Genomic DNA, 20050 nt, shown 5'->3' with positions numbered 1-20050 from the left:
TTACTGCAGTTGTACAGGGTCATAGTGAGGCCTCACCTGGAATATTGTGTTCAGTTTTGGTCTCCTAATCTGAGGAAGGACGTTCTTGCTATTGAGGGAGTGCAGGCTGATTCCAGGGATGGCTGGACTGTTTGAGGAGAGACTGGATCAACTGGGCCTTTATTCACTGGAGTTTAGAAGGATGAGAGGGGATCTCATAGAAACGTATAAGATTCTGACGGGACTGGACAGGTTAGATGCGGAAAGAATGTTCCCGATGTTGGGGAAGTCCAGAACCAGGGGACATAGTCTTAGGATATGGGGTAGGCCATTTAGGACTGAGATGAGGAGAAACTTCACTGAGTTGTTAACCTGTGGAATTCCCTGCCGCAGAGAGTTGTTGTCAGTTCATTGGATATATTCAAGAGTGAGTTAGATATGGCCCTTACGGCTAAAGGGATCAAGGGGTATGGAGAGAAAGCAGGAAAGGGGTACTGAGCGAATGATCAGCCACGATCTTACTGAATGGCGGTGCAGGCTCGAAGGGCCAAATAGCGTACTCCTGCACCTATTTTCTGTGATACTAAAATCGGCTGTGTGGTTGATGAGAAGAGAGCTGTGGGATACAGGAGGATATCAATCAACTGGCAGAAAAGTGGCAAATGGAATTTAATCCAGAGAAGTGAGGGGTAATGCATTTGGGGAGGTCTAACAAGGAAAGGGAATATACATTAAATAGTAGGACACTGAGAAGTGTAGAGAAACAAAGGGACCTTGGAGTGCATGTCCATAGATCCTGAAGGTAGCAGGCCAGGTAGATAAGGTGGTTAAGAAGGCATAAGGAATGTTCGCCTTTATTAGCCGAGGCATAGAATACAAGAGCGGGGAATTATGCTTGAACTGTATAAAACAGCTTTGGAGTACTGCGTGCAGTTTTGGTCACCCCATTACAGGAAGGACATGATTAAACTGGAGAGGGTACAGAGGAAATTTATGAAGATATTGCCGGGAGTGGAGACTCTTAGCTATGAGGACAGATTGGGTCGGCTGGGTTTATTTTCCTTGGAAAGGAGGAGGCTGAGAGGAGACTCATTTGAGGTATATAAGATTATAAGGGACCTAGATATCATGGATAGAAAGGGCCTATTTCCCTCATCAGAGGGGTCAACAACCAGAAGACAGAAATTTAAAGTAATTGGTTGAAGGTTTAAAGGGGATTTGAGGGAACATTTCTTCACGCAGATGGTTATGGGTATCTGGAACTCACTGCCTGAAGGGGTGGTAGAGGCTGAAACCTTCGCCACATTTTAAAAAGTACTTGGATGTGCACCGGAAGTGCCGTAACCTGCAGGGCTACGCACCTAGAGATGGAAAGTGGGATTAGGCTGGATAGCCTCTTGTTGCCCTGCACGGACGCGATGGGCTGAAATGGCCTCCTTCTGTGCTGTAAACTTCTATGATCCTTGTGGAATACCACTACCCACCTTCTACCACCGTTTACCCCTACTCTCTGCTTTTTGCCTTGAAGCCAGCTAGAGTTTTTGAATTTAATTTCAGTCATCAGGATTGAGGAAGCATTTTTAACATTTGTAAGCATGGGTAGCAAGTACATTGATGCTGCTCTCCTATGATCCAAAATTAAACAAGTACAAGTATCAAAGCACCTCGACGGTTTTGGCATTTTCATTTTGACTGCCTTTGTTTTGCATACTTTTACTTCCTGTTTGAACATTGGATTGTGCCTAGACTTTCTCATAATTAGAAATATTTGTTTAGTCATGTACTCTTTATTTAAAATTGATAAAGAGCCATGCTGTATGATTGAGGAAGTTACCGTATATACTCGCGTATCATGCGACTTTTGAAGACCTAAATTGTAACCTAAATTTGGGGGGTCGCATGATACGCGAGATACAAAATTTGCGGGTGTGAAGTGCTGGCCAAGATTAGGCTGTTAGGCTGTTAAGCAGACCGTATCCACGCTGAATCTCGGCAGGTATCTCCTGGGCTGGATTGCAGCCTCTATTGTCACTTGTACTGTATCTTTGCTGTGGTCTAGAGATCGCCACCCACAACTCCCTCTGAAGTTTGCTGCATTATTAGAGGCTCCATCTATCTCAGCCCATGCTTCTTTTACCCGCAAACACAGTAGAGGCTGTGGCTGAACGACGCTAGTCAAGCCAGCTGGAATGATTGCTATATCGGTGTTCGATTCGCAAACAGCTTTCACAACAGAATCCACTCGATGTTTCATGATTCGGTTGTTAAGGTCTGTATTCGATCGTTGTTATGTGTTAGGGTACTTGTTACGTGTTGGGTACTTGTTAAACTTGTTTGAAAGCCTAGCCTAGTGGCATCTGGTATCTCAAAAAAGTGACTCGCATGATACATGAGATGTATGATAAAATCATGTTTTGGGGACGAAAATTTAGGGGTCGCATGATACGTGAGATCGTAGGATACGCGAGTATATACAGTAGTTGCTTTCTGTATTACTATTTTTTTTTCCTGAAACTTTGTTTTTAAGTGAGTGATTAATATGTCTAATGAGATTTAAAATCATGCTAATAATCAACTAATGGTCAACTTCTAATCAAATCCCAATGTTGAAATGGAAATTGAATCCAGTATATGTTTGCACACCAAAAAAGTGAACTGTGTGCTCAATTGGGAACTATGGAATACATGATTGACTCATTATGGGAGAGATCTTTTTAATGGTGACTTTGTGCTTAGAATTCTATTTCATAAGAACATAAATAGGAGCAGGAGTTCATTGTTCAGCATTGAGTATCCACTGTTCTATTCCATCTCTGCTGATTATGCTGTTATTCAGTCACTTTGTATCCTTCGAGCTCATGTTCCTGCTTAATATGTTAAAATGATGCAAATCTTTTTCTGCATCATAAAAAATCTACAAAACCTGATTTGCTGTTGTGATTTTACTAGAATATCTCTGGTGGTATTAATTTGAAATAGCTTTAACTTGAGTTTTTCCCCCCCAACATTCTTTTTGGGATAGGGAAAGGTGCACTTCAGTGAGTAACCCCACAGCCAGCAAGACGCCATTCAGCCAGCAAGAATTGGGCTTATTTGTTGGCTTTTAATGTGGTAAATGACATACTCTGTAGTTCATCTGAATACTGATGGGCTCAGGAACAAGTCAGCTGATTAGTTAAAACAAATGGGAAAAAATGCTTAGATTTGCTGTGCATTTCATCAGTCAAGAGAAAATACAGGAATACATTAAGACAATGAATATGCAATACAGAATGTAGAAAAATTCAACCAGGAGACGATTAAGGTATTCCCACAGGAAAAGGTGGTGCAGCAAAAGATGAGTCAAGGAATAAAAATTGAGATTTTTAAGGAAGCATATGACAAACTTAATTCTAATAATCCAAAAGACATTCAAGCAAAGCATAGAAATTAGTGGAGAAGCAAAAAAATATTAGAAAGGTTGAGTGTGGTATGAAGAAATACTGGCTAGAAACTTAAAAGGAAATAGTAAAAGGTTTTATGAAAATACAAAGTAAAAGAATAATTAAAGAAAGGATAGAGAGCATGAGTGATCAAAAGGGAAATGTTATGTAGGGTGAAGGAGAGGCAGAGATACTTAATCAATGTCTTGCCTCAGTTATCATGGAAGAATGTGTTAGTAGGAATGAAAGGGTAAAAGAGGAAGAGGTGAAGTTGGTTAACATCAAAATAATGGAGGTTAGGAGAATTTTCCTTTTTACGGAGGAAATTGTTAGGATGGGGAATGCCCCATGAGAATTGGTAAAAGCAAATCCTTCATTTTTAAAAGGGAAATGAATAAATATTAAAAATAATTTTAAAGGGTATGGGAAAAGGGATAAGGAATGGAACCAAGTTTTATCAGCGACCATAGCTAAATAGCCTCCTTTGCTGCACAATTTTGTGATTCTACATTATATGTTTGATTATTTCTAATGAAGGGTCTAAATCTCAAACACTAGTCACAGCACCTCTGATACTGTTGACCTTCTCAATGGCTCCATCACCTTCTTTCAACATCCGTGCCCCCACCAAAATCGTTCAATATCTTGCCATTTCCCTGGTACTGTATCCATTTTCACTTCATTAAGTCCAAAGCCTGCATGATTTGATGTGAATTGACATATCAAATTCTACCATGCCTTATTTTCCTCCAAATCCTTTGATTATACTGGAGTGCAAGGACAACCAATGGCTTTATTTCAGCATGACAAACCACTTGCTCCTGCTCCTCCACTCTGCTCCAACATCGTGTAGAAAGCTCATCAATAGTGTCATCACTCTAAGATTGAGAATATCCATTCAGCTGTTGCTAGCATCACTACTCCTTCCTTCTTTCCCCTGCTCCTAACCAAGCTTCAGCCCCTCCCTCGCCCAATCTCATCACTTTGTAGTGACGCTTCCATATCCCAATTCTGTCCTGTTTTCTTGACTTATCTGGCTTTTGTTCCCTCAATATTCTCCCCACCCAACTCCTGACCACTGTTACCTTTCCTGGGCTCTATGCTAGCCAACATTGTTAATAGCTCACTTTTCTTGGGCACTGCCCCTCTTGCTTTGAAAACCCCCTTTTTAAAAAGAAAACATCCTTGACTTGTTTTTCTCCCCGGCTACCATCTTCTCTGAGATCCTCATGCATATCATTGCCTCTTAGCTCTGTACCCATCTCTTCTAAAGGTTCCTTTTTGAATTCCTTTGGTCTGCTCACAGCACCAAGTTGGCCTGGTGCTACTTAAATGCAAGTTGTCACATTCTCTTCCTTCTGACCCCACGCCCACCCCCCCCCCCCCACCCCGGAAATTACAACCAAAAGTGCAATTTGTGTCCAGTGTAATCTTTATAAGCAATGTGATAATGTTTAAAACAAAAGAAAGTGTTATTGATGTGAGATAATCCAAAAAACTTAACCAAGGTTTTGATTTGTAGAATGGTCCATTTAGAATTTATTTGAGAAGCTGCACTTGGTCGGAGCCTGCATTCATTTTTTGCATACATTATTTCAGGAAACTCATTATTTTATTTTTGTGAGCTCTCAGCATTTTGTTTTGCATTGCCCTCGCACTACTAATTGCAAACGTACACAATCTGCGCATGTACAGAGGCTGAACTCCAGGACATAGTCAACGTATTTACTGAGGCGTACGAAAGCATGGGCCTTACGCTAAACATTCGCAAGACTAAGATCCTCCACCAGCCTGTCCTCGCCGCACAGCACTACCTCCCAGTCATCAAGATCCACGGCGCGGCCCTGGACAACGTGAACCATTTCCCGTACCTCGGGAGCCTCTTATCAACAAGAACAGACATTGACAACGAGATTTAACACCGCCTCCTGTGCACCAGAGCAGCTATCGGCCACCTGAGGAAGTGTGTTTGAAGACCAGACCCTCAAAACTGCCACCAAGTTCCCGCTGTAGTAATACCCGCCCTCCTGTATGGCTCAGACATGGATCATGTACAGCAGACATCTCAAGTCGCTGGAGAAATACCACCAACGATGTCTCAGCAAGATCCTACAAATCCCCTGGGAGGACAGACGCATCAACATCAGCGTCCTCGGCCAGGCCAACATCCTCAACAATGAAGCACTGACCACACTTGATCAGCTCCGCTGGGCAGGCCACATTGTTCACATGCCAGACACGAGACTCCCAAAGCAAGCGCTCTACTCGAACTCCTTCATGGCAAACGAGCCAAAGGTGGGCAGTGGAAACGTTACAAGGACAACCTCAAAACCTCCCTGATAAAGTGCAACATCCCCACTGACACCTGGGAGTCCCTGGCCCTAAATGGAGTAAGTGCATCCGGGAGGGCGCTGAGCACCTCAAGTCTCATCGCTGAGAGGGTGCGGCAAAGCAGTCCCACCCACCCCTTCCCTCAATGACTATCTGCCCCACCTGTGACAGAGTCTGTGGTTCTCTTATTGCACTGTTCAGTCACCCAATAACTCATTTTAATAGTGGAAGCAAGTCCTCCTCAATTCCGAGAGACTGCCTATGATGATGACACAATCGACAATGGCTATAGCAATAGATGATCATCTTCTAGGCCTCCATCATTCCTGCCTTGAACCACCCACTAGGTTTGTGTGTAGCCCACTGAAGAGACTCCTGCTGTTTTTCTTTGTTTTTTCTGCATTTGGAGAAAAATCTGACCTCTGCTTAGTGTTTACTATATCAACAATACTGTTGAGATCAGGACTTTAGTAGCTTTGAGGATGCCCAGTAGTACGAACCCTCATCCACTGCTAGCATTTGTTGGAAACATTCCAGACAGTGTGCCTGAGATTTTCTGTATTTTGGAGTAATTATCTCCATCGTTCAAATTACTTACTAATTTGCACAATTATTCACTTTTCCAACTTTTTTGGTCAATCGTGTAGTATATTTTTTCCTCAGATGAAATGAATAAACTCTTAATCACAGGAAAAATATAGCAAATGTATTTTTTTACAATATAATATGCTTTATCAAGAAAAAAGTGTAAAATCTATTTCCTTTTGTTTAGTATTTTGTCCTTCAGAACTCTTGTTAGAAAAGTGTCATCCTTGCCTCTCACCACTGATTCAGAAGGTTTTGGGTTCAAGTCCCATCTTAGAGGCTTGAGCACATCATCTAGGTTGACATTCCAGTGCAATACTGAGGGAGTGCTGTACTGTTGAAGGTGGCATCTTTCGGATGAGGCATTTCCCCCCTCGGGTGGATGTGAATGGTCCCATGGCACTATTCAAGGGAGTTCTCCTAGCATCTTGGCCAACATTTATTCCTCAACCAGCATCACTAAAACAGATTATACGGTCAATTATCCCATTGTAATTTGTGAGACCTTGTGCACACATTGGCTGCCGCCTTTCCCTACATTACAACAGGGACTACACTTCAAATACTTCATTGGCTGTAAACCATTTTGAAATGTCCTGAGGTCTTGAAAGGTGGCATCTAAATGTAAGCACCTTTTGAGGAGAGCAACAGCTCAAAAAAAATGTCTAATGCAATTGCTTGTAGAATAGGTGCTGAGAAAGGAGCTTTTCAGCTGCAACAACAACAACTTGCATTTTTATAGCGCATCTAATATAGTAAAATATCCCAAAGCGTTTCATAGCATTATGAAACAAAATTTGACACTGGCGACTTAAGGAGATATTAGGACAGATAAGAGGTCAGTTTTAAAGAGTGTCTTAAAGGAAGAGAGGTAAGTGGAGATATTTAAGGAAGGAATTCGAGTTTTGGGCCTAGGCAGCTGAAAGCATGGACGCCAATGGTGGAGTGATTAAAATGGGGACTGCACAAGAGGCCAAAATTGGAGAAGTGCAGAGATCTTGGAGGATTTTAGAGCTGGAGGAAGTTACAGAAATAGGGAAGGGTGAGGCCATGGAGGGATTTGAAAATGAGGATGAGAATTTTAAAATTGAGTGGCTCCCGGTCCAACAACAAATGTAAGTCATTGAGCACAGGGGTGTGATGTGTGAACAGGACTTCTTGCGAGTTAGGATGCGGCCAGCAGTGTTTTGGATGAGCTTGAGTTTATGTAGAGTGGAAGATGGGTGGCCGGCCAGGAAAGCTTTGGAATAGTCAAGTCTAAAGGTATCAAAGGCATGGATGAAAGTTTGAGCAGCAGATGAGCTGAGGCAGGGGTGGATTCGGGCGATGTTATGGAGAGTAGTTTCATTTGAAGCCTGTAGCCAAATGGAAAGGACTGCTCCCTGAAACTTTTTTTAATTGGTCCCTCGACCCATCTATTGCCATTTGTATGTTGAGCTAACTTGTATATAGTTAATAAAAATAAAACTGCCTCTTTGCTTGGTCCAAATATTTGATAGAGGTTCCCTACATTAGAATAGTGACTATACTTCAAATGTATTTCAATGGCTGTGAAGCATTTTGAGGGATCCTGAGGATTTGAAAGGTACAACATAAATTCAAGTTCTTTGTTTTCATCTTGAAACCGTTTCAGTAAACACACGCTCGCAGTTCTGAGGAAATGTTCAACTTTTTTTGCATGAGCTCAGAACTTTCACTTTGGGTGAATTATATGCTCAGCAAAGTGGGTGGATGCCAATACGAGCAAACAGTAAAACTTCATTTTATTTTCAGCTAGTATTAAACATTCTCAGCTCAAAAATAGCAGAATGTGGAGTAAAGCTTCCAGTACTTACCTCAATAATGTACATTGTCCCGAAACTCGAGTGCCCCATTGTGGCAAGGTGAGCTTTTTAATTTTACCATAGTGTAGTCCTATGATTTATATCAATGTGTACTAAATTATAGGTAGTTTTGTGCTGTGAGCCTGCACTCTGTGATTCAGCGCAGTCTTCCTTGACTGACTTTGGTCTGGGACCCTTACAGAATGTTTGGGAATAACTTTCATCACAAGTTTGGGCTAGATTTCAACCTAGATCCCAGATTTCCTAACCTTCTGCAACCCAATTCTTTACTTCCTTGTGTTGGGGAATTAATTAAATATTAAATTTAAAATCTCTTACTTTCTGTTGACGAGTTTGAAATGCCTAGTGTTATGTGTGCAACACCTTATAACCAGCATTCTACCGCCACCAGAGGGCGCATCTGATGGAGTCCCAAGGGATCCCAGCATCCCTTGGGAGCACGGCATATAAACGAATCGGAAACATTGCAACCGGTCGCTTATGCATCCAGGAGTTTGTCCAAGGCCGAAAGGGCCTACAGCATGATTGAAAGAGAAGCTTGGGCATGTGTTTATGGGGTGAAAAAAATGCACCAGTATCTGGGCTTAAGTTCAAGTCAGAAACTGACCATAAGCCGCTCATATCGCTATTCTCAGCAAAGGTATTAATACCAATGCCTCTGCTCTCATCCAAAGATGCCGCTCACGCTGTCTGCATATAACTATGTAATTCGCCACAGGCCAGGCACAGAGAACTGCGCTAATGCTCTGTCGGCTACCATTGCCCACCACCGGGGTGCAAATGGCACAGCCTGCTGACTTGCTCTTGGTGATAGATGCATTTGAAAATGAAAAGTCGCCTGTTATGGCCCACCAGATCAGGACCTGGACCAGCCAGGATCCTTTACTGTCCCTTGTAAAAAAAAAAAAAAAACTGTCTTCCATGGGAGCTGGTCCAACGTCCCAGCGGAGATGCATGAAGAGATGAAGCCATTCCAGTGGCGCAAAGACGATATGTCCATACAGGCGGACTGTCTTGTGGGGTAATCGCGTGGTTTTGCCTGAGAAATGCAGTGAAACGTTCATATGCGATCTACACAGTACCCACCCAGGCATAGTAATAATGAAAGCTATAGCCAGATCCCACGTTTGGTGGCCCGGCATCGACTCAGATTTGGAGTCTTGCGTGCGCCAATGCAACACTTGTTCTCAACTGAGCAATGCACCCAGGGAGGCACCGCTAAGCTTGTGGTCATGGCCCTCCAAACTGTGGTCTAGGATCCACGTTGACTTCGCTGGTAAAATGTTTTTGCTTGTTGTGAATGCTTATTCAGAATGGATTGAGTGTATAATAATGTCTGTAAGCACGTCCACCGCCACCATCGAAAGCCTACGAACCATGTTTGCCACGCACGGCCTGCCTGATGTCCTTGTCAGTGACACTGGGCCGTGCTTCACCAGCGCTGAATTCAAGGAATTCATGACCCGCAATGGGATCAAGCACGTCACATCTGTCCCGTTCAAGCCCGCAGCTAACGGCCAGGTAGAACGGGCAGTCCAAACCATCAGCAAAACTTGAAACGCATGTCGGAAGGATCCCTGCAGACCCGCCCGTCCCGAGTCCTGCTCAGCTACCGCACAAGACCCCACTCGCTCACCGGGGTTCTCCCTACCGAACTCATGAAAAGGGCACTCAAAACAAGGTTCTCTCTCGTCCACCCTGATCTCCTTGATCACGTCGAGAGTAAGCGGCATCGACAAAACATGTACCATGATCGTGCAAATTTGTCACACGATATTGAAGTAAATGGCCCTATATTTGTACTCCACTACGGGCATGGTCCCAAATGACTTGCTGGCACTGTCATAGCCAAAGGAGCAGGTAGCTTGTTTGAGGTCAAACTTGCAAATGGACTAACTTGCAGAAAGCATTTGGACCAAACCAAACTGCGATTCACAGACAGCCACGAGCAACACAAGACACCACCAACTTCGACCGTCCGATACACACACGTGGCAACTGACATCAGGGTTGACCACAAAGCTGAACTCATCATCCCCAGCAGCCCAGTGAAGGCCCAACCAACTTACCTGTACCTGTGTTTCTACCGATACGATCGACTAGGGAGCAGAAAGCCCCAGATCCTCTCACCCTGTAAATGTGTACTATTGGGTGGGGGGAGAGTGATGTTATGTATGCAACACCTTGTAACCAGCATTCTACCGCTACCAGAGGGCGCATCTGTTGGAGTCCCAAGGGATCCCAGCATCCCTTGGGAGCACGGCATATAAGCAGGCCTCCAGCACTCTGGAGTCAAAATAAAGAGACTAAGGTCACACTTACTTAAGTCTACAGTACTCAGTCACATTGCTTTATTTGAGACATACAAACTATTCTGAAATACTAGGTGCTATGTTCAACTATGACAAACTTGTATTCCTTGTGGTGTTCCTCTGAGAATGTCTCAGTGCTCTACAAGATGAGAGGAGGGCACCTGGCAGGAGAAGGGAAGGGACAGGTGGTTGAAGTGGACTAAATGCTTAGTCAACCTAGGTTTTTTAGAGACTTAACAAAGGGGTGAGAGAGTCAACAAAGTGAAGTCAGTTTGGGAGAGTGTTCCAAGAACAGGGGCAGTGACTGTAACGTGGTGCCAATGGTAGAGTGCAGGGGAGTAGGAAATAAGCAGTAATTCAGACTCGCAGGAATGGAGGGTGCATGTGAGGGCATACAGCTGGTGGACATCACTGAATTTAAGGTGAGGTATTTGAAGACTAGGATGAGGATTTTGAAGTCAAAGCACTGGGGATGGGATGGACGACCAGAGTTTGGCAGAGAGGGGTGATGGGAGTATGGGATTCTGACTGCAATGTTGTGAATTAATTGCAGATGGTGAAGAGTGGATAATGCCAGATTGATGAGGGAGCACTGGCAAATTGTATTCTGGAGACGGTGAAAATGTGGATCAGGCTATTGGTGGTAGAGATGGAGAGATGCAGGCGTGTAGACAGCATTATTAGAGGTGACAAAGCAAAGTTTTGGTTACTGACCAGATTTGAGGTAGAAAGAAAAGGTCTGAGCTGAGGTAGTACATCTTGACATCATATGAAAATATGAAAGTATTTCATTGCTGTTTAAATGCAAAAAGCACTTGTTCTACTAATTTTCAATTTAGTTTTAATGTTTTTGCTTTTAGAAGATGCTGTGGTGCTAATATTTGTTTTTAATCCTCATGATGCAAAGAGCGCCATTTATAATTCTAATAGTTTTAAGGTTAGCTTTAACTTTTTGCCCTTGGAAAATGTTCTCATGCTATCATTTATTTGTTTAGCCCTCAGATGATGATACAATTAGCCTACATTCTCAGGTATCTGAAATAGCCAAGGACTTGCCTCTGAAATCAGACAATCATTTAATTGGGAATAAACTCAACTCTCTCAAAAGTAAGTATGTTGCAGGTGTGTTTTTGAAGTATTTGAATTTGATTTTTCTGCTTAAATGTAATTTTAGCTGTTAAAATTGTTTCAGTATAGAATGTTTTTATTTCTCTCCAGTTTTCTCCCCTCTTCTCTCTCTCTCCCTGAAAAGTGCTAAGGTAACATTCAATGGGCATTGGGCACTTTGCAGCATCTTGTCCAACTAGCTGAGAGAATTGGTAGGTTATTGAGCTATCGGCATCACAACGAAGCCTGATCCTGTCTTCAGCCTAAGCACATGCTTCCAGCAGGAGTTGCTGGATGATCAATAATCCTAATAATTTTCCTCTCAGTCATCCCCCTGCAACTGCCTCAGTTCAGATCAGCTAACTGCATAGACTGGAGATTGATCTGGAATCTTCCTGGTCTGTGTGGCTATTTGGCTCAACTGCTCATTGGATTTAAAAATTCTCATCCTTGTTTTCAAATCCCTCCATGTCCTCGCCCCTCCCTATCTCAGAAACTTCCTACAACCCTCCAAGATGTGTGTTCCTCCAATTCTGGCCTTTTGTGCATCCCTGATTTTAATCGCTCCACCGTAGGCATCTGTGCCTTCAGCTGCCTCAGCCCTAAGCTCTGGAATTCGCTCTCTGCATCTCTCTCTTTCCTTCTTTTAAAGCGTTCCTTAAAACCTCCTTCTTTGCCCAAGCTTTCGGTCACTTGTTCTAATGTGGTTCGGTGTCAAATGTTGTTAACTTTCCTGTGAAGCGCCTTGGGACATTTTAATATGTTAAAGGCGCAACATAAATTCAAATTGTTGTTGGATGAACCCACCAAACCGTAGAAGGTGATTGGAACATTTTTGTAGATGCTGGAGTGTTAATTTGAAACATTTGAAATATTCAAGATTTTGGAAAAGTAACTTTTATTGGAATTTGGACAAGTTTTAATTAACATTTTCATATTTATTTTCTCCAAGACAAATGCCTACAGGCTTGTGAATGAACATGTATGCAGTATTAAAGTTTCAATGTGAAAGACAACTGGGTATTAAAAGGTTCTCATGTCCTCTGAATATTTTTGGCTTATATTTTAGCCTCATTGGATCAGGAACATTTAGACTTCATTGATAATGCAGAAGAGGAAGAGACACCACCATCTGAAGCAGGAGATGTTCATCTAAGTGCTCCATTTGTGACTTATATAAAAGTAAGGTATTTACTTTTGTACATACAATCAACTGATACAATGCAATGCTGAGTAGATGTTAACCGTGCCAATTATATTTGAATTTGTTATTTTTATCATATGCTTCATAGAAATAACTTAATAACAAAGCGGTCCATCTTTTAGCCTCAATACCTTTGTTCTTTATCCAGTGTCAACAAGTGCTGCCACATGGAATGACACCTGGGCATTCCAATGGTTACAGTTGCAGGAATATTATATTTAGCAAAACTGGAGTTGCAGATAAAATCATACAGAATAAATCCTCACTATTTAGTCATGCTCTCTGTATCTGTTGTGTATTTAAATACATGATATGTCACAAAACTTAAGAGTTTCAAAATTTGAATGATCTGAAAATAAAATAAGGTAGAAAAAAAAGAACCAAAGCACTCATGTTTGCCATATAGTTTTGCCTATAATGTTGATAACAGGGCTTAAATTGCAAGTTCAAAAATGAACTGGTTCATCAGTGTGCAAAACTTTGGAATAAGAGTAACGCACAGAATGAGTAAAGGGTAATTTGGCCAATCAAGCCAGTTTCTTCCACTTACCATAGACAGTTTACGTTATCATTGATTTAACCAAACCCATTTAAATCCTTGAGGAAAGGCTCATCTTGCTCTTAAAAGGTATATTGAGCAAGTTTCAAGAATACTTATCTAATTTTACATCTCATTTTATCATTCTTAGACGGTTTGCATTCCTAAATTGACCTTTCCCTGCAATTAAGAATGATCTTCGCACACATGAATATAATTTTTACTCATCCTACCCTCAATTCTATTCGTAAAAAAAGTGTTTGTCCAGCTCTTCGATTTTAAATGTTCTAATCAACGCATCATTAACTTTATATGCCAATTTGTTCCACATATCCAAAAGCTTAGATCATCACTTCTCTCTAATGACTAGTTCTGTTCTGTGATTTGCTCTTCGTAACTTCATAGCTTCTTGCTTTTCTCCGAACCCCTTCAAATTCACCATTATCATTTTTGAAGATAGGTTGCCCAAAATTTCTCAATACCAATTAGGGCCTCACTAGTAATCCACACAAGGTTAGAATAACTTAATTTTTTTGGCTCTTTTTATGGTGAAGAAATGTAGCACTTTACACTTCAGCTACACCGTCAGCATCAAGAATTTCCAGGGATTTGATGCAGAGTAAAGCTATCTCTACATTAACCCAACCTCCGAAGAACACTTTACACTGCATCAATGTGGCATTTTTCCATTTCCATCACCGGCCATGTTATGCCCACCCTTGCAGTTAAATTGCCAATTTAGTTCTGAATTAGGAGCAATTTCATATAGTGGTCTGAGTTAGGACTGCCTAAAACTAACTTCAGATACGTTAGAAAACAGACTTTTATCCCATATCACAGCTGGAATCAAGCATTAGACTCCAGAGATGGAAAGTTAACGATTAATCAATACACTATTCAATGTCCCTAGAACAACTTGTTTTGATTTGCTGTCAAATATGTTGAGATGGATCCTGGTCATGACTAGACTGCTTAACAACTTCATATTGACTGCATACTTTCAGCAAATCAATTGTGGTAAATTCTTTAACCTTCGCTTGTGGTCATTCATCCATTATGTGTATGTTCCATGTTTAATGTACAGTATTTTAAATCTCTGACCAAATTCCATTACTGTCCTTGAGCCATCTGCTTAATTTTCCCAGAGTTTTTGAATGCCATAATACAGCTTGGAATAATTTACTGAATCTTTGTTATATTTCAGCTATAGTTTAAAACATTTCTGGGACTCCAGTCTATCCAGTCTGAGCATTGTGCCATCTTTCTTAAGCGAGTATATATTCCATTGAAATGAAATGATGTGAAATCTGACAAATTGCTGATGAGACTTAAGCTCTCAGAACTATTGGATTGGCTTGCTTTTACCAGATATTTAAAATTTCTGCTCAATTACTAAACTTTTCTGGCACATTTATCTTAATACTTATTTGTTGTATGTTATGGGTCCTGTTGAATAAATAGTCACCCTGCATATAGAATGCATAAAGCATAGAATCATAGAAGTTTATAGCACAGAGGGAGTCCAATTAGCCCATCATGGAAATGTCAGCTCTCCGAAAGAGCTATCCACTTAGACCCAATTCTCTGCACCTTTTCCATACTTGGTCATTTAAAAATGTTTTAAAATATGAATCCAGTTCCCTTTTTTAAAAAAAAAAACGATTGTGCATTCTGCTTCCAGCACTATCTCTGGTAGGATGTTCCATATCTTAACTACCATCTCTGTTTTATATATTTTTAAAAAAATCTCCTAACCCCTCGGTTATTGATTGATTCCACCAGTGGAAATAGTTTTCCTGATTTGCTTTAATCAGATCGCTTAAATTCTTAGCTGTAATTTGTGTGGATAGTTTTTCTGGTCTCTCCTCATAACTAAAGACTCTCGCCCGTGTTGCTGAAATTAATCTTGTCAGCATCCTTTCTGTGGCCTTAACATAGTATGGTGCCCAAAACCAGACACGATATTTTAGCTGTGGCCTCGCCAGTGATTTGTGTACATTTAACCTTAACTCTTTGCTCTATACCCCTCTTTTAAAATCTAGGATTCTTACTGCTTTATCAGCTTGCCTTCCAACTTGTAAAGATTTGTGAATGTGACTCTGCTGCTGTACTTTTTTTTTAAAACTTTTTTTCAACAATGTGTATGTTTCTTCATTCATTCTCCCAAAATGTTTCTCACATAAAATTTCATCTCAAAATGATGGTCAATTTCCTAACCTGTTTTTGTCCTCTGAAGCCATGTGCATACCTCGTCAGTTAATCCTGCTTCCTATTTTTGTGTAATCTGAAAATGTTCATATTGTGCTCCCTGTACCAGATATTTTTTATAAAGGAATGGTCCTAACAATGACCATTGGAGGACACTGTTTACATCCCTCCAGTCTGAAAAACATCCATTAGCCACTTAACTGTTTTCCATTCTTCAAACAACTTGATATTCATGCTGCATTCCCTTCTTTACCACATGCCTTAACTTTATCAACAGCCTCTATGCAGCACCCTATCAAACACTTAAAGGAAAAGGAATTAATCAATGCACTTAAAACAACTCTATTAAATTTGTCTAGACATCGCTTTCCTTTTTAAAATTAATCCATGCTATCTTCCCTTAATGAATGTCAGCAGGTCATTCAGTCATGGCGGGGTAAGGATATTTCAACTGAGCACAATCTTGCCTTTCCCTAATCCACACCAGGCTGGATGTTGATCAGGAATAGGAACCCTTCCTGAATTTTGAGATGCATTTGCTTACACGTTCAGTTTCCAGTCCTATTTCTAACATGAGTTAGGTATTATGCCTAGTGGTAGCGCGGGAAACTACTTAATATTGATGCCTGGAAAGAGAAATAGCTGGATCTCTTGGAAGTATAAAGGTTCTGTGATACATTTACTGTTTTTATATACCATACAATTCATTAAAATACTTTAGACCAATTTAACTGAAATTACGACCCTGTGAATTCACACCTAAAATTGTAGACTTTGACTTCAAAAGAGTATTGTAGTTCTATGATAACTTGGGAAATTTTCTTTTTGAGGGGGCGGGGGATTTTTCAAAGTTTCATGCTTGCTTGATAGCCTTATTTTAAAATCATGTAACTTGGATTATAATGGTGACGGATTTCAATAATGCATTTTGTCTCAGGAGCGAGGGAAGTTGCCTGAAAAATCACAGCTCACAGAAGAAAATAACTGGGGAGATGAACCAAGGTATGAACGTGCAGCTATTTACTCAAAGCTGCAAAAAAAGACACGTGAGCTTAAAACCATTGTATACTTAAAAAAAAAAAAAAATTAGAACCAATTCCATATCTCGAATTTAATCCCTGAAATCCCACTTTCAGGTTACTGATTGTTTTTGATGAGGTAGGAGATTGTTACCTCATCAAAAAAAAAAATCAGAGGGTGGATGAGGGAAGTGCAGTTGATGTTGTGTATATGGACTTGCAAAAGGTGTTTGATAAAGTATTACATATTAGGTTTGTTAGCAAAATTGAAGCCCATGGGATAAAAGTAGCGGTGGTACCATGGATAGAAAATTGGCTGAGAGATAGAAAAGAGTTAGAGAGATAGAGAGTTGAGGTGAATAGCTGTTTTCAGACTGGAGGGAGGTGTATAGTGGAATTCCCCAAGGTTCCATACTAAAACCACAGCTGTTTTTGATATACATTAATGACTTGGAAGTGGTTGTACAGGGCACAATTTTGAAATTTACAGTTGACCTGAAACTTGGAAGTGTAGTAAACAATGATGAAGATAGTAGTCAACTTCAAGAGGATGTAGACAAGCTGGTGAAATGGGTGGACACATGACAGATGAAATTCAACACACCAAAGTGTGAGGTGATACATTTTGGTAGGAAGAATGAGGAGACACACTACATGCTTAGAGGGTGCGAGAAAAGAGAGACCTTGGAATATCTATGCACAAATCTTTGAAGGTGGCAAGACAGATTAACAAGGCAGTTAATGGGATCCTGGACTTTATAATTAGAGCATAGTGTACAACAGCTTGTACTTAAAGTGCCTTTAACATAGTAAAATGTCCCACTTCACAGGAGCATTGTCGGGCCACATAAGGAGATAATAGGGCAGATAACCAAAAGCTTGGTCAGAGGTTTTCAGGAGTGCCTTAAAGGAGAAAAGAGGTGGAGAGGTTTAGGGAGGGATATCCAGAGCTTGGGGCTGAGGCACCTGAAGGTACGTCGCCAATGGGGGTGCGATTTTAAAATTGGGGATGTGCACAAGGCCAGAATTGGAGCAGTGCAGATATGAGGGTTGGAGGGTTAAGAACATAAGAAATAGGAGCAGGAGTAAGGCCACCTGGCCCCTCGAGCCTGCTCCACCATTTAAGAAGATCATAGCTGATCTGATCATGGACTCAGCTCTACTTCCCTGCCCGCTCCCCATAACCCTTTATTCCTTTATCGCTCAAAAATCTGTCTATCTCCGCCTTAAATATATTCAATGACCCAGCCTCCACAGCTCTCTGGGGCGGAGAGTTCCATAGATTTACAACCCTTCGAAGAAATTGCTCCTCATCTCAGGTTTAAATATTTCAGCCCCTTATTCTGAGACTATGTCCCCTAGTTTTAGTTGACCCTATGAGAGGAAATACCCTCTCTGCATCCACCTTGTCGAGCACCCTCATTATCTTATGTTTTGGTAAGATCACCTCTCATTTTTCTGAACTCCAATGAGTATACACTCAACCTATCTTCATAAGTCAACCCCCTCATCTCAAGAATCAACCTAGTGAGCCTTCACTGAACAGCCTCCAATGCATGTATATCCTTCCTTAAATACGGAGACCAAAACTGTACACAGTACTCTAGGTTGAGGCCATAGAGGGATGTGAAAACAAGGATGAGAATTTTAAAATCGAAGCATTGCTCAACCGGGAGCCAATGTAGGTCAGCGACAAAACGCTAGTTCGGCTGGAGTATTGTGGGCATCACACTTTAGGAAGGACATGAATGTTTTGGAGAGGTTACAGAAGAGATTTACTAGAATGGTTCCGGGATGAGGTATTAGTTATGTGGATAGACTGGGGAAGCTGAGGTTGTTCTCCTTGGAGCAGAGAAGGTTAAGAGGAGATTTGATAGAGGTGTTCAAAATCATGAAGGGTTTAGATAGAATATATGAAGAGAAACTGTTTCCAATGGCTGAAGGGTCGATAACCAGAGGGCATAGATTTAAGGTGATCAGCAAAAGAACCAGGGAGCGACACAACGGAAAGCCTTTTTACACAACGAGTGGTTAGGATTTGGAATGATAGGGTGCTGGATACAGATTCAATAGTAGCCTTAAAAAGGGAATTGGATAAATACGTGAGGGAGAAAAAACTGCAGGAATATGAGGAAAGAGCGGAGGAGTGGGACGAACTGGATTGATCTTAGAAAGAGCGGCACAGACTCGATGAGCTGAATGGCCACCTTCTGTGCTGTACTATTCAATGATTTGATGATTTAAATTTGTTTAATCCTATTCTTTAAACTCGAGGGGGAAAAAAATGCATTCTCCAATAAGTTTAGTATTTTAATTGTTTCAATTTTTAATGAATGGACCTTGCCCTTCCGCTTTATTATTTGCATGTCCACACTCCAAATGTCCTACTTTGTATAAAATGACAACACATCACAACACTGATTTTTAAAAAAATGTTTACCAGTAGAGAAAGATACCAGTTATTTTCTGCAGCTGCTAATCTAGAAAATCTTCTGATGCTGTGTCTTATTTCGATCACTTCTTCTCCCATAGCAACGCCCTTGGAATGCACCTGGTTAAAAGCCAAACATTGCAAATGTGGTCCCAACCTTAGACTATCCAGGATCAACTAGTACAAGAAAGAACATTTAACATGCATTATATAGCGTCTGTCGTGTTATCAGAACACCCCACAAAGCGTTTCGCAGCAAATGAAGTACTTTTGAAGTGTCCCCACTGTTGTTGCATATGAACATAAGAAATAGGAGCAGAAGTAGGCCATACGGCCCCTCGAGCTTGCTCTGCCATTCAATAAGATCATGGCTGATCTTCGATCTCAACTCCACTTTACTGCCTGATCCCCAGATCCCTTAGAGACCAAAAATCTAGCGATCTCAGCCTTGAATATACTCGACGACTGTGCATCCACAGCCCTCTGGGGTAGAGAATTCCAAAGATTTACAACCATCTGAGTGAAGATATTTCTCCTCCTCTCCCTCTTAAATGGCTGTCCCCTTATCCTGAAATGATGCCCTCTACTTCTAGACTCTCCAGCCAGGGGGAACAGCCTCTCAGCATCTACCTTGTCAAGCCCTCTCAGAATCTTGTATGTTTCAATGAGATCATCTCTCATTCTTCCAAACTCCAGAGATTATAGGCCGATTCTACTCGATCTCTGCTCATAGGATAACACACTCATCGCAGGAATCAATCACCCTCTGTATGGTACGATGAACAAAACTGTACATCTCGAGTTGTGGTCTCACCAAAACCCTGTACAATTGCAGCAAGATTTCCTTACTCTTGTATGCCAACCTCCTTGCAATAAAGGTCGACTTAATATTTGCCTTCCTAATTGCTTGCGGTTACCTGCATGTTGACTTTCTATGTGTCATGTACAAAGACACCCAAATTGCTGTGAACACCAACATTTTACTAGTTTCTCAACATTTAATAAATAAAACTTGGAAGAATCGTAAATAGTGAGGAGGATAGGGATAGACTTCAAGAGGACATAGACAG

The 20050-nt window shown here is 41.2% G+C and overlaps 1 protein-coding gene across 5 annotated transcripts in view; it reads left to right on the top strand.

Moving 5' to 3' along the window:
• Nucleotides 1-20050, top strand: part of lrch2 (leucine-rich repeats and calponin homology (CH) domain containing 2) — a 199244-nt gene that overhangs the window by 104449 nt on the left and 74745 nt on the right. For all 5 annotated transcript variants that reach the window (XR_011593624.1, XM_070883131.1, XM_070883130.1 and 2 more), the window contains 3 exons: nt 11469-11580; nt 12650-12762; nt 16468-16532. Coding sequence is in view for 4 of the 5 variants with exons in the window: in XM_070883131.1 (XP_070739232.1) it covers nt 11469-11580; nt 12650-12762; nt 16468-16532 (290 nt within the window). In the remaining variant the exon portion in view is untranslated. The remainder of the gene's footprint in view (nt 1-11468; nt 11581-12649; nt 12763-16467; nt 16533-20050) is intronic.

The sequence above is a fragment of the Pristiophorus japonicus genome, chromosome 6, assembly GCF_044704955.1.
Source record: "Pristiophorus japonicus isolate sPriJap1 chromosome 6, sPriJap1.hap1, whole genome shotgun sequence".
Classification (NCBI taxonomy): domain Eukaryota; kingdom Metazoa; phylum Chordata; class Chondrichthyes; family Pristiophoridae; genus Pristiophorus; species Pristiophorus japonicus.
Note: the sequence above shows the minus strand (reverse complement) of the source record. Positions and strands in the feature narration are given on the sequence as shown.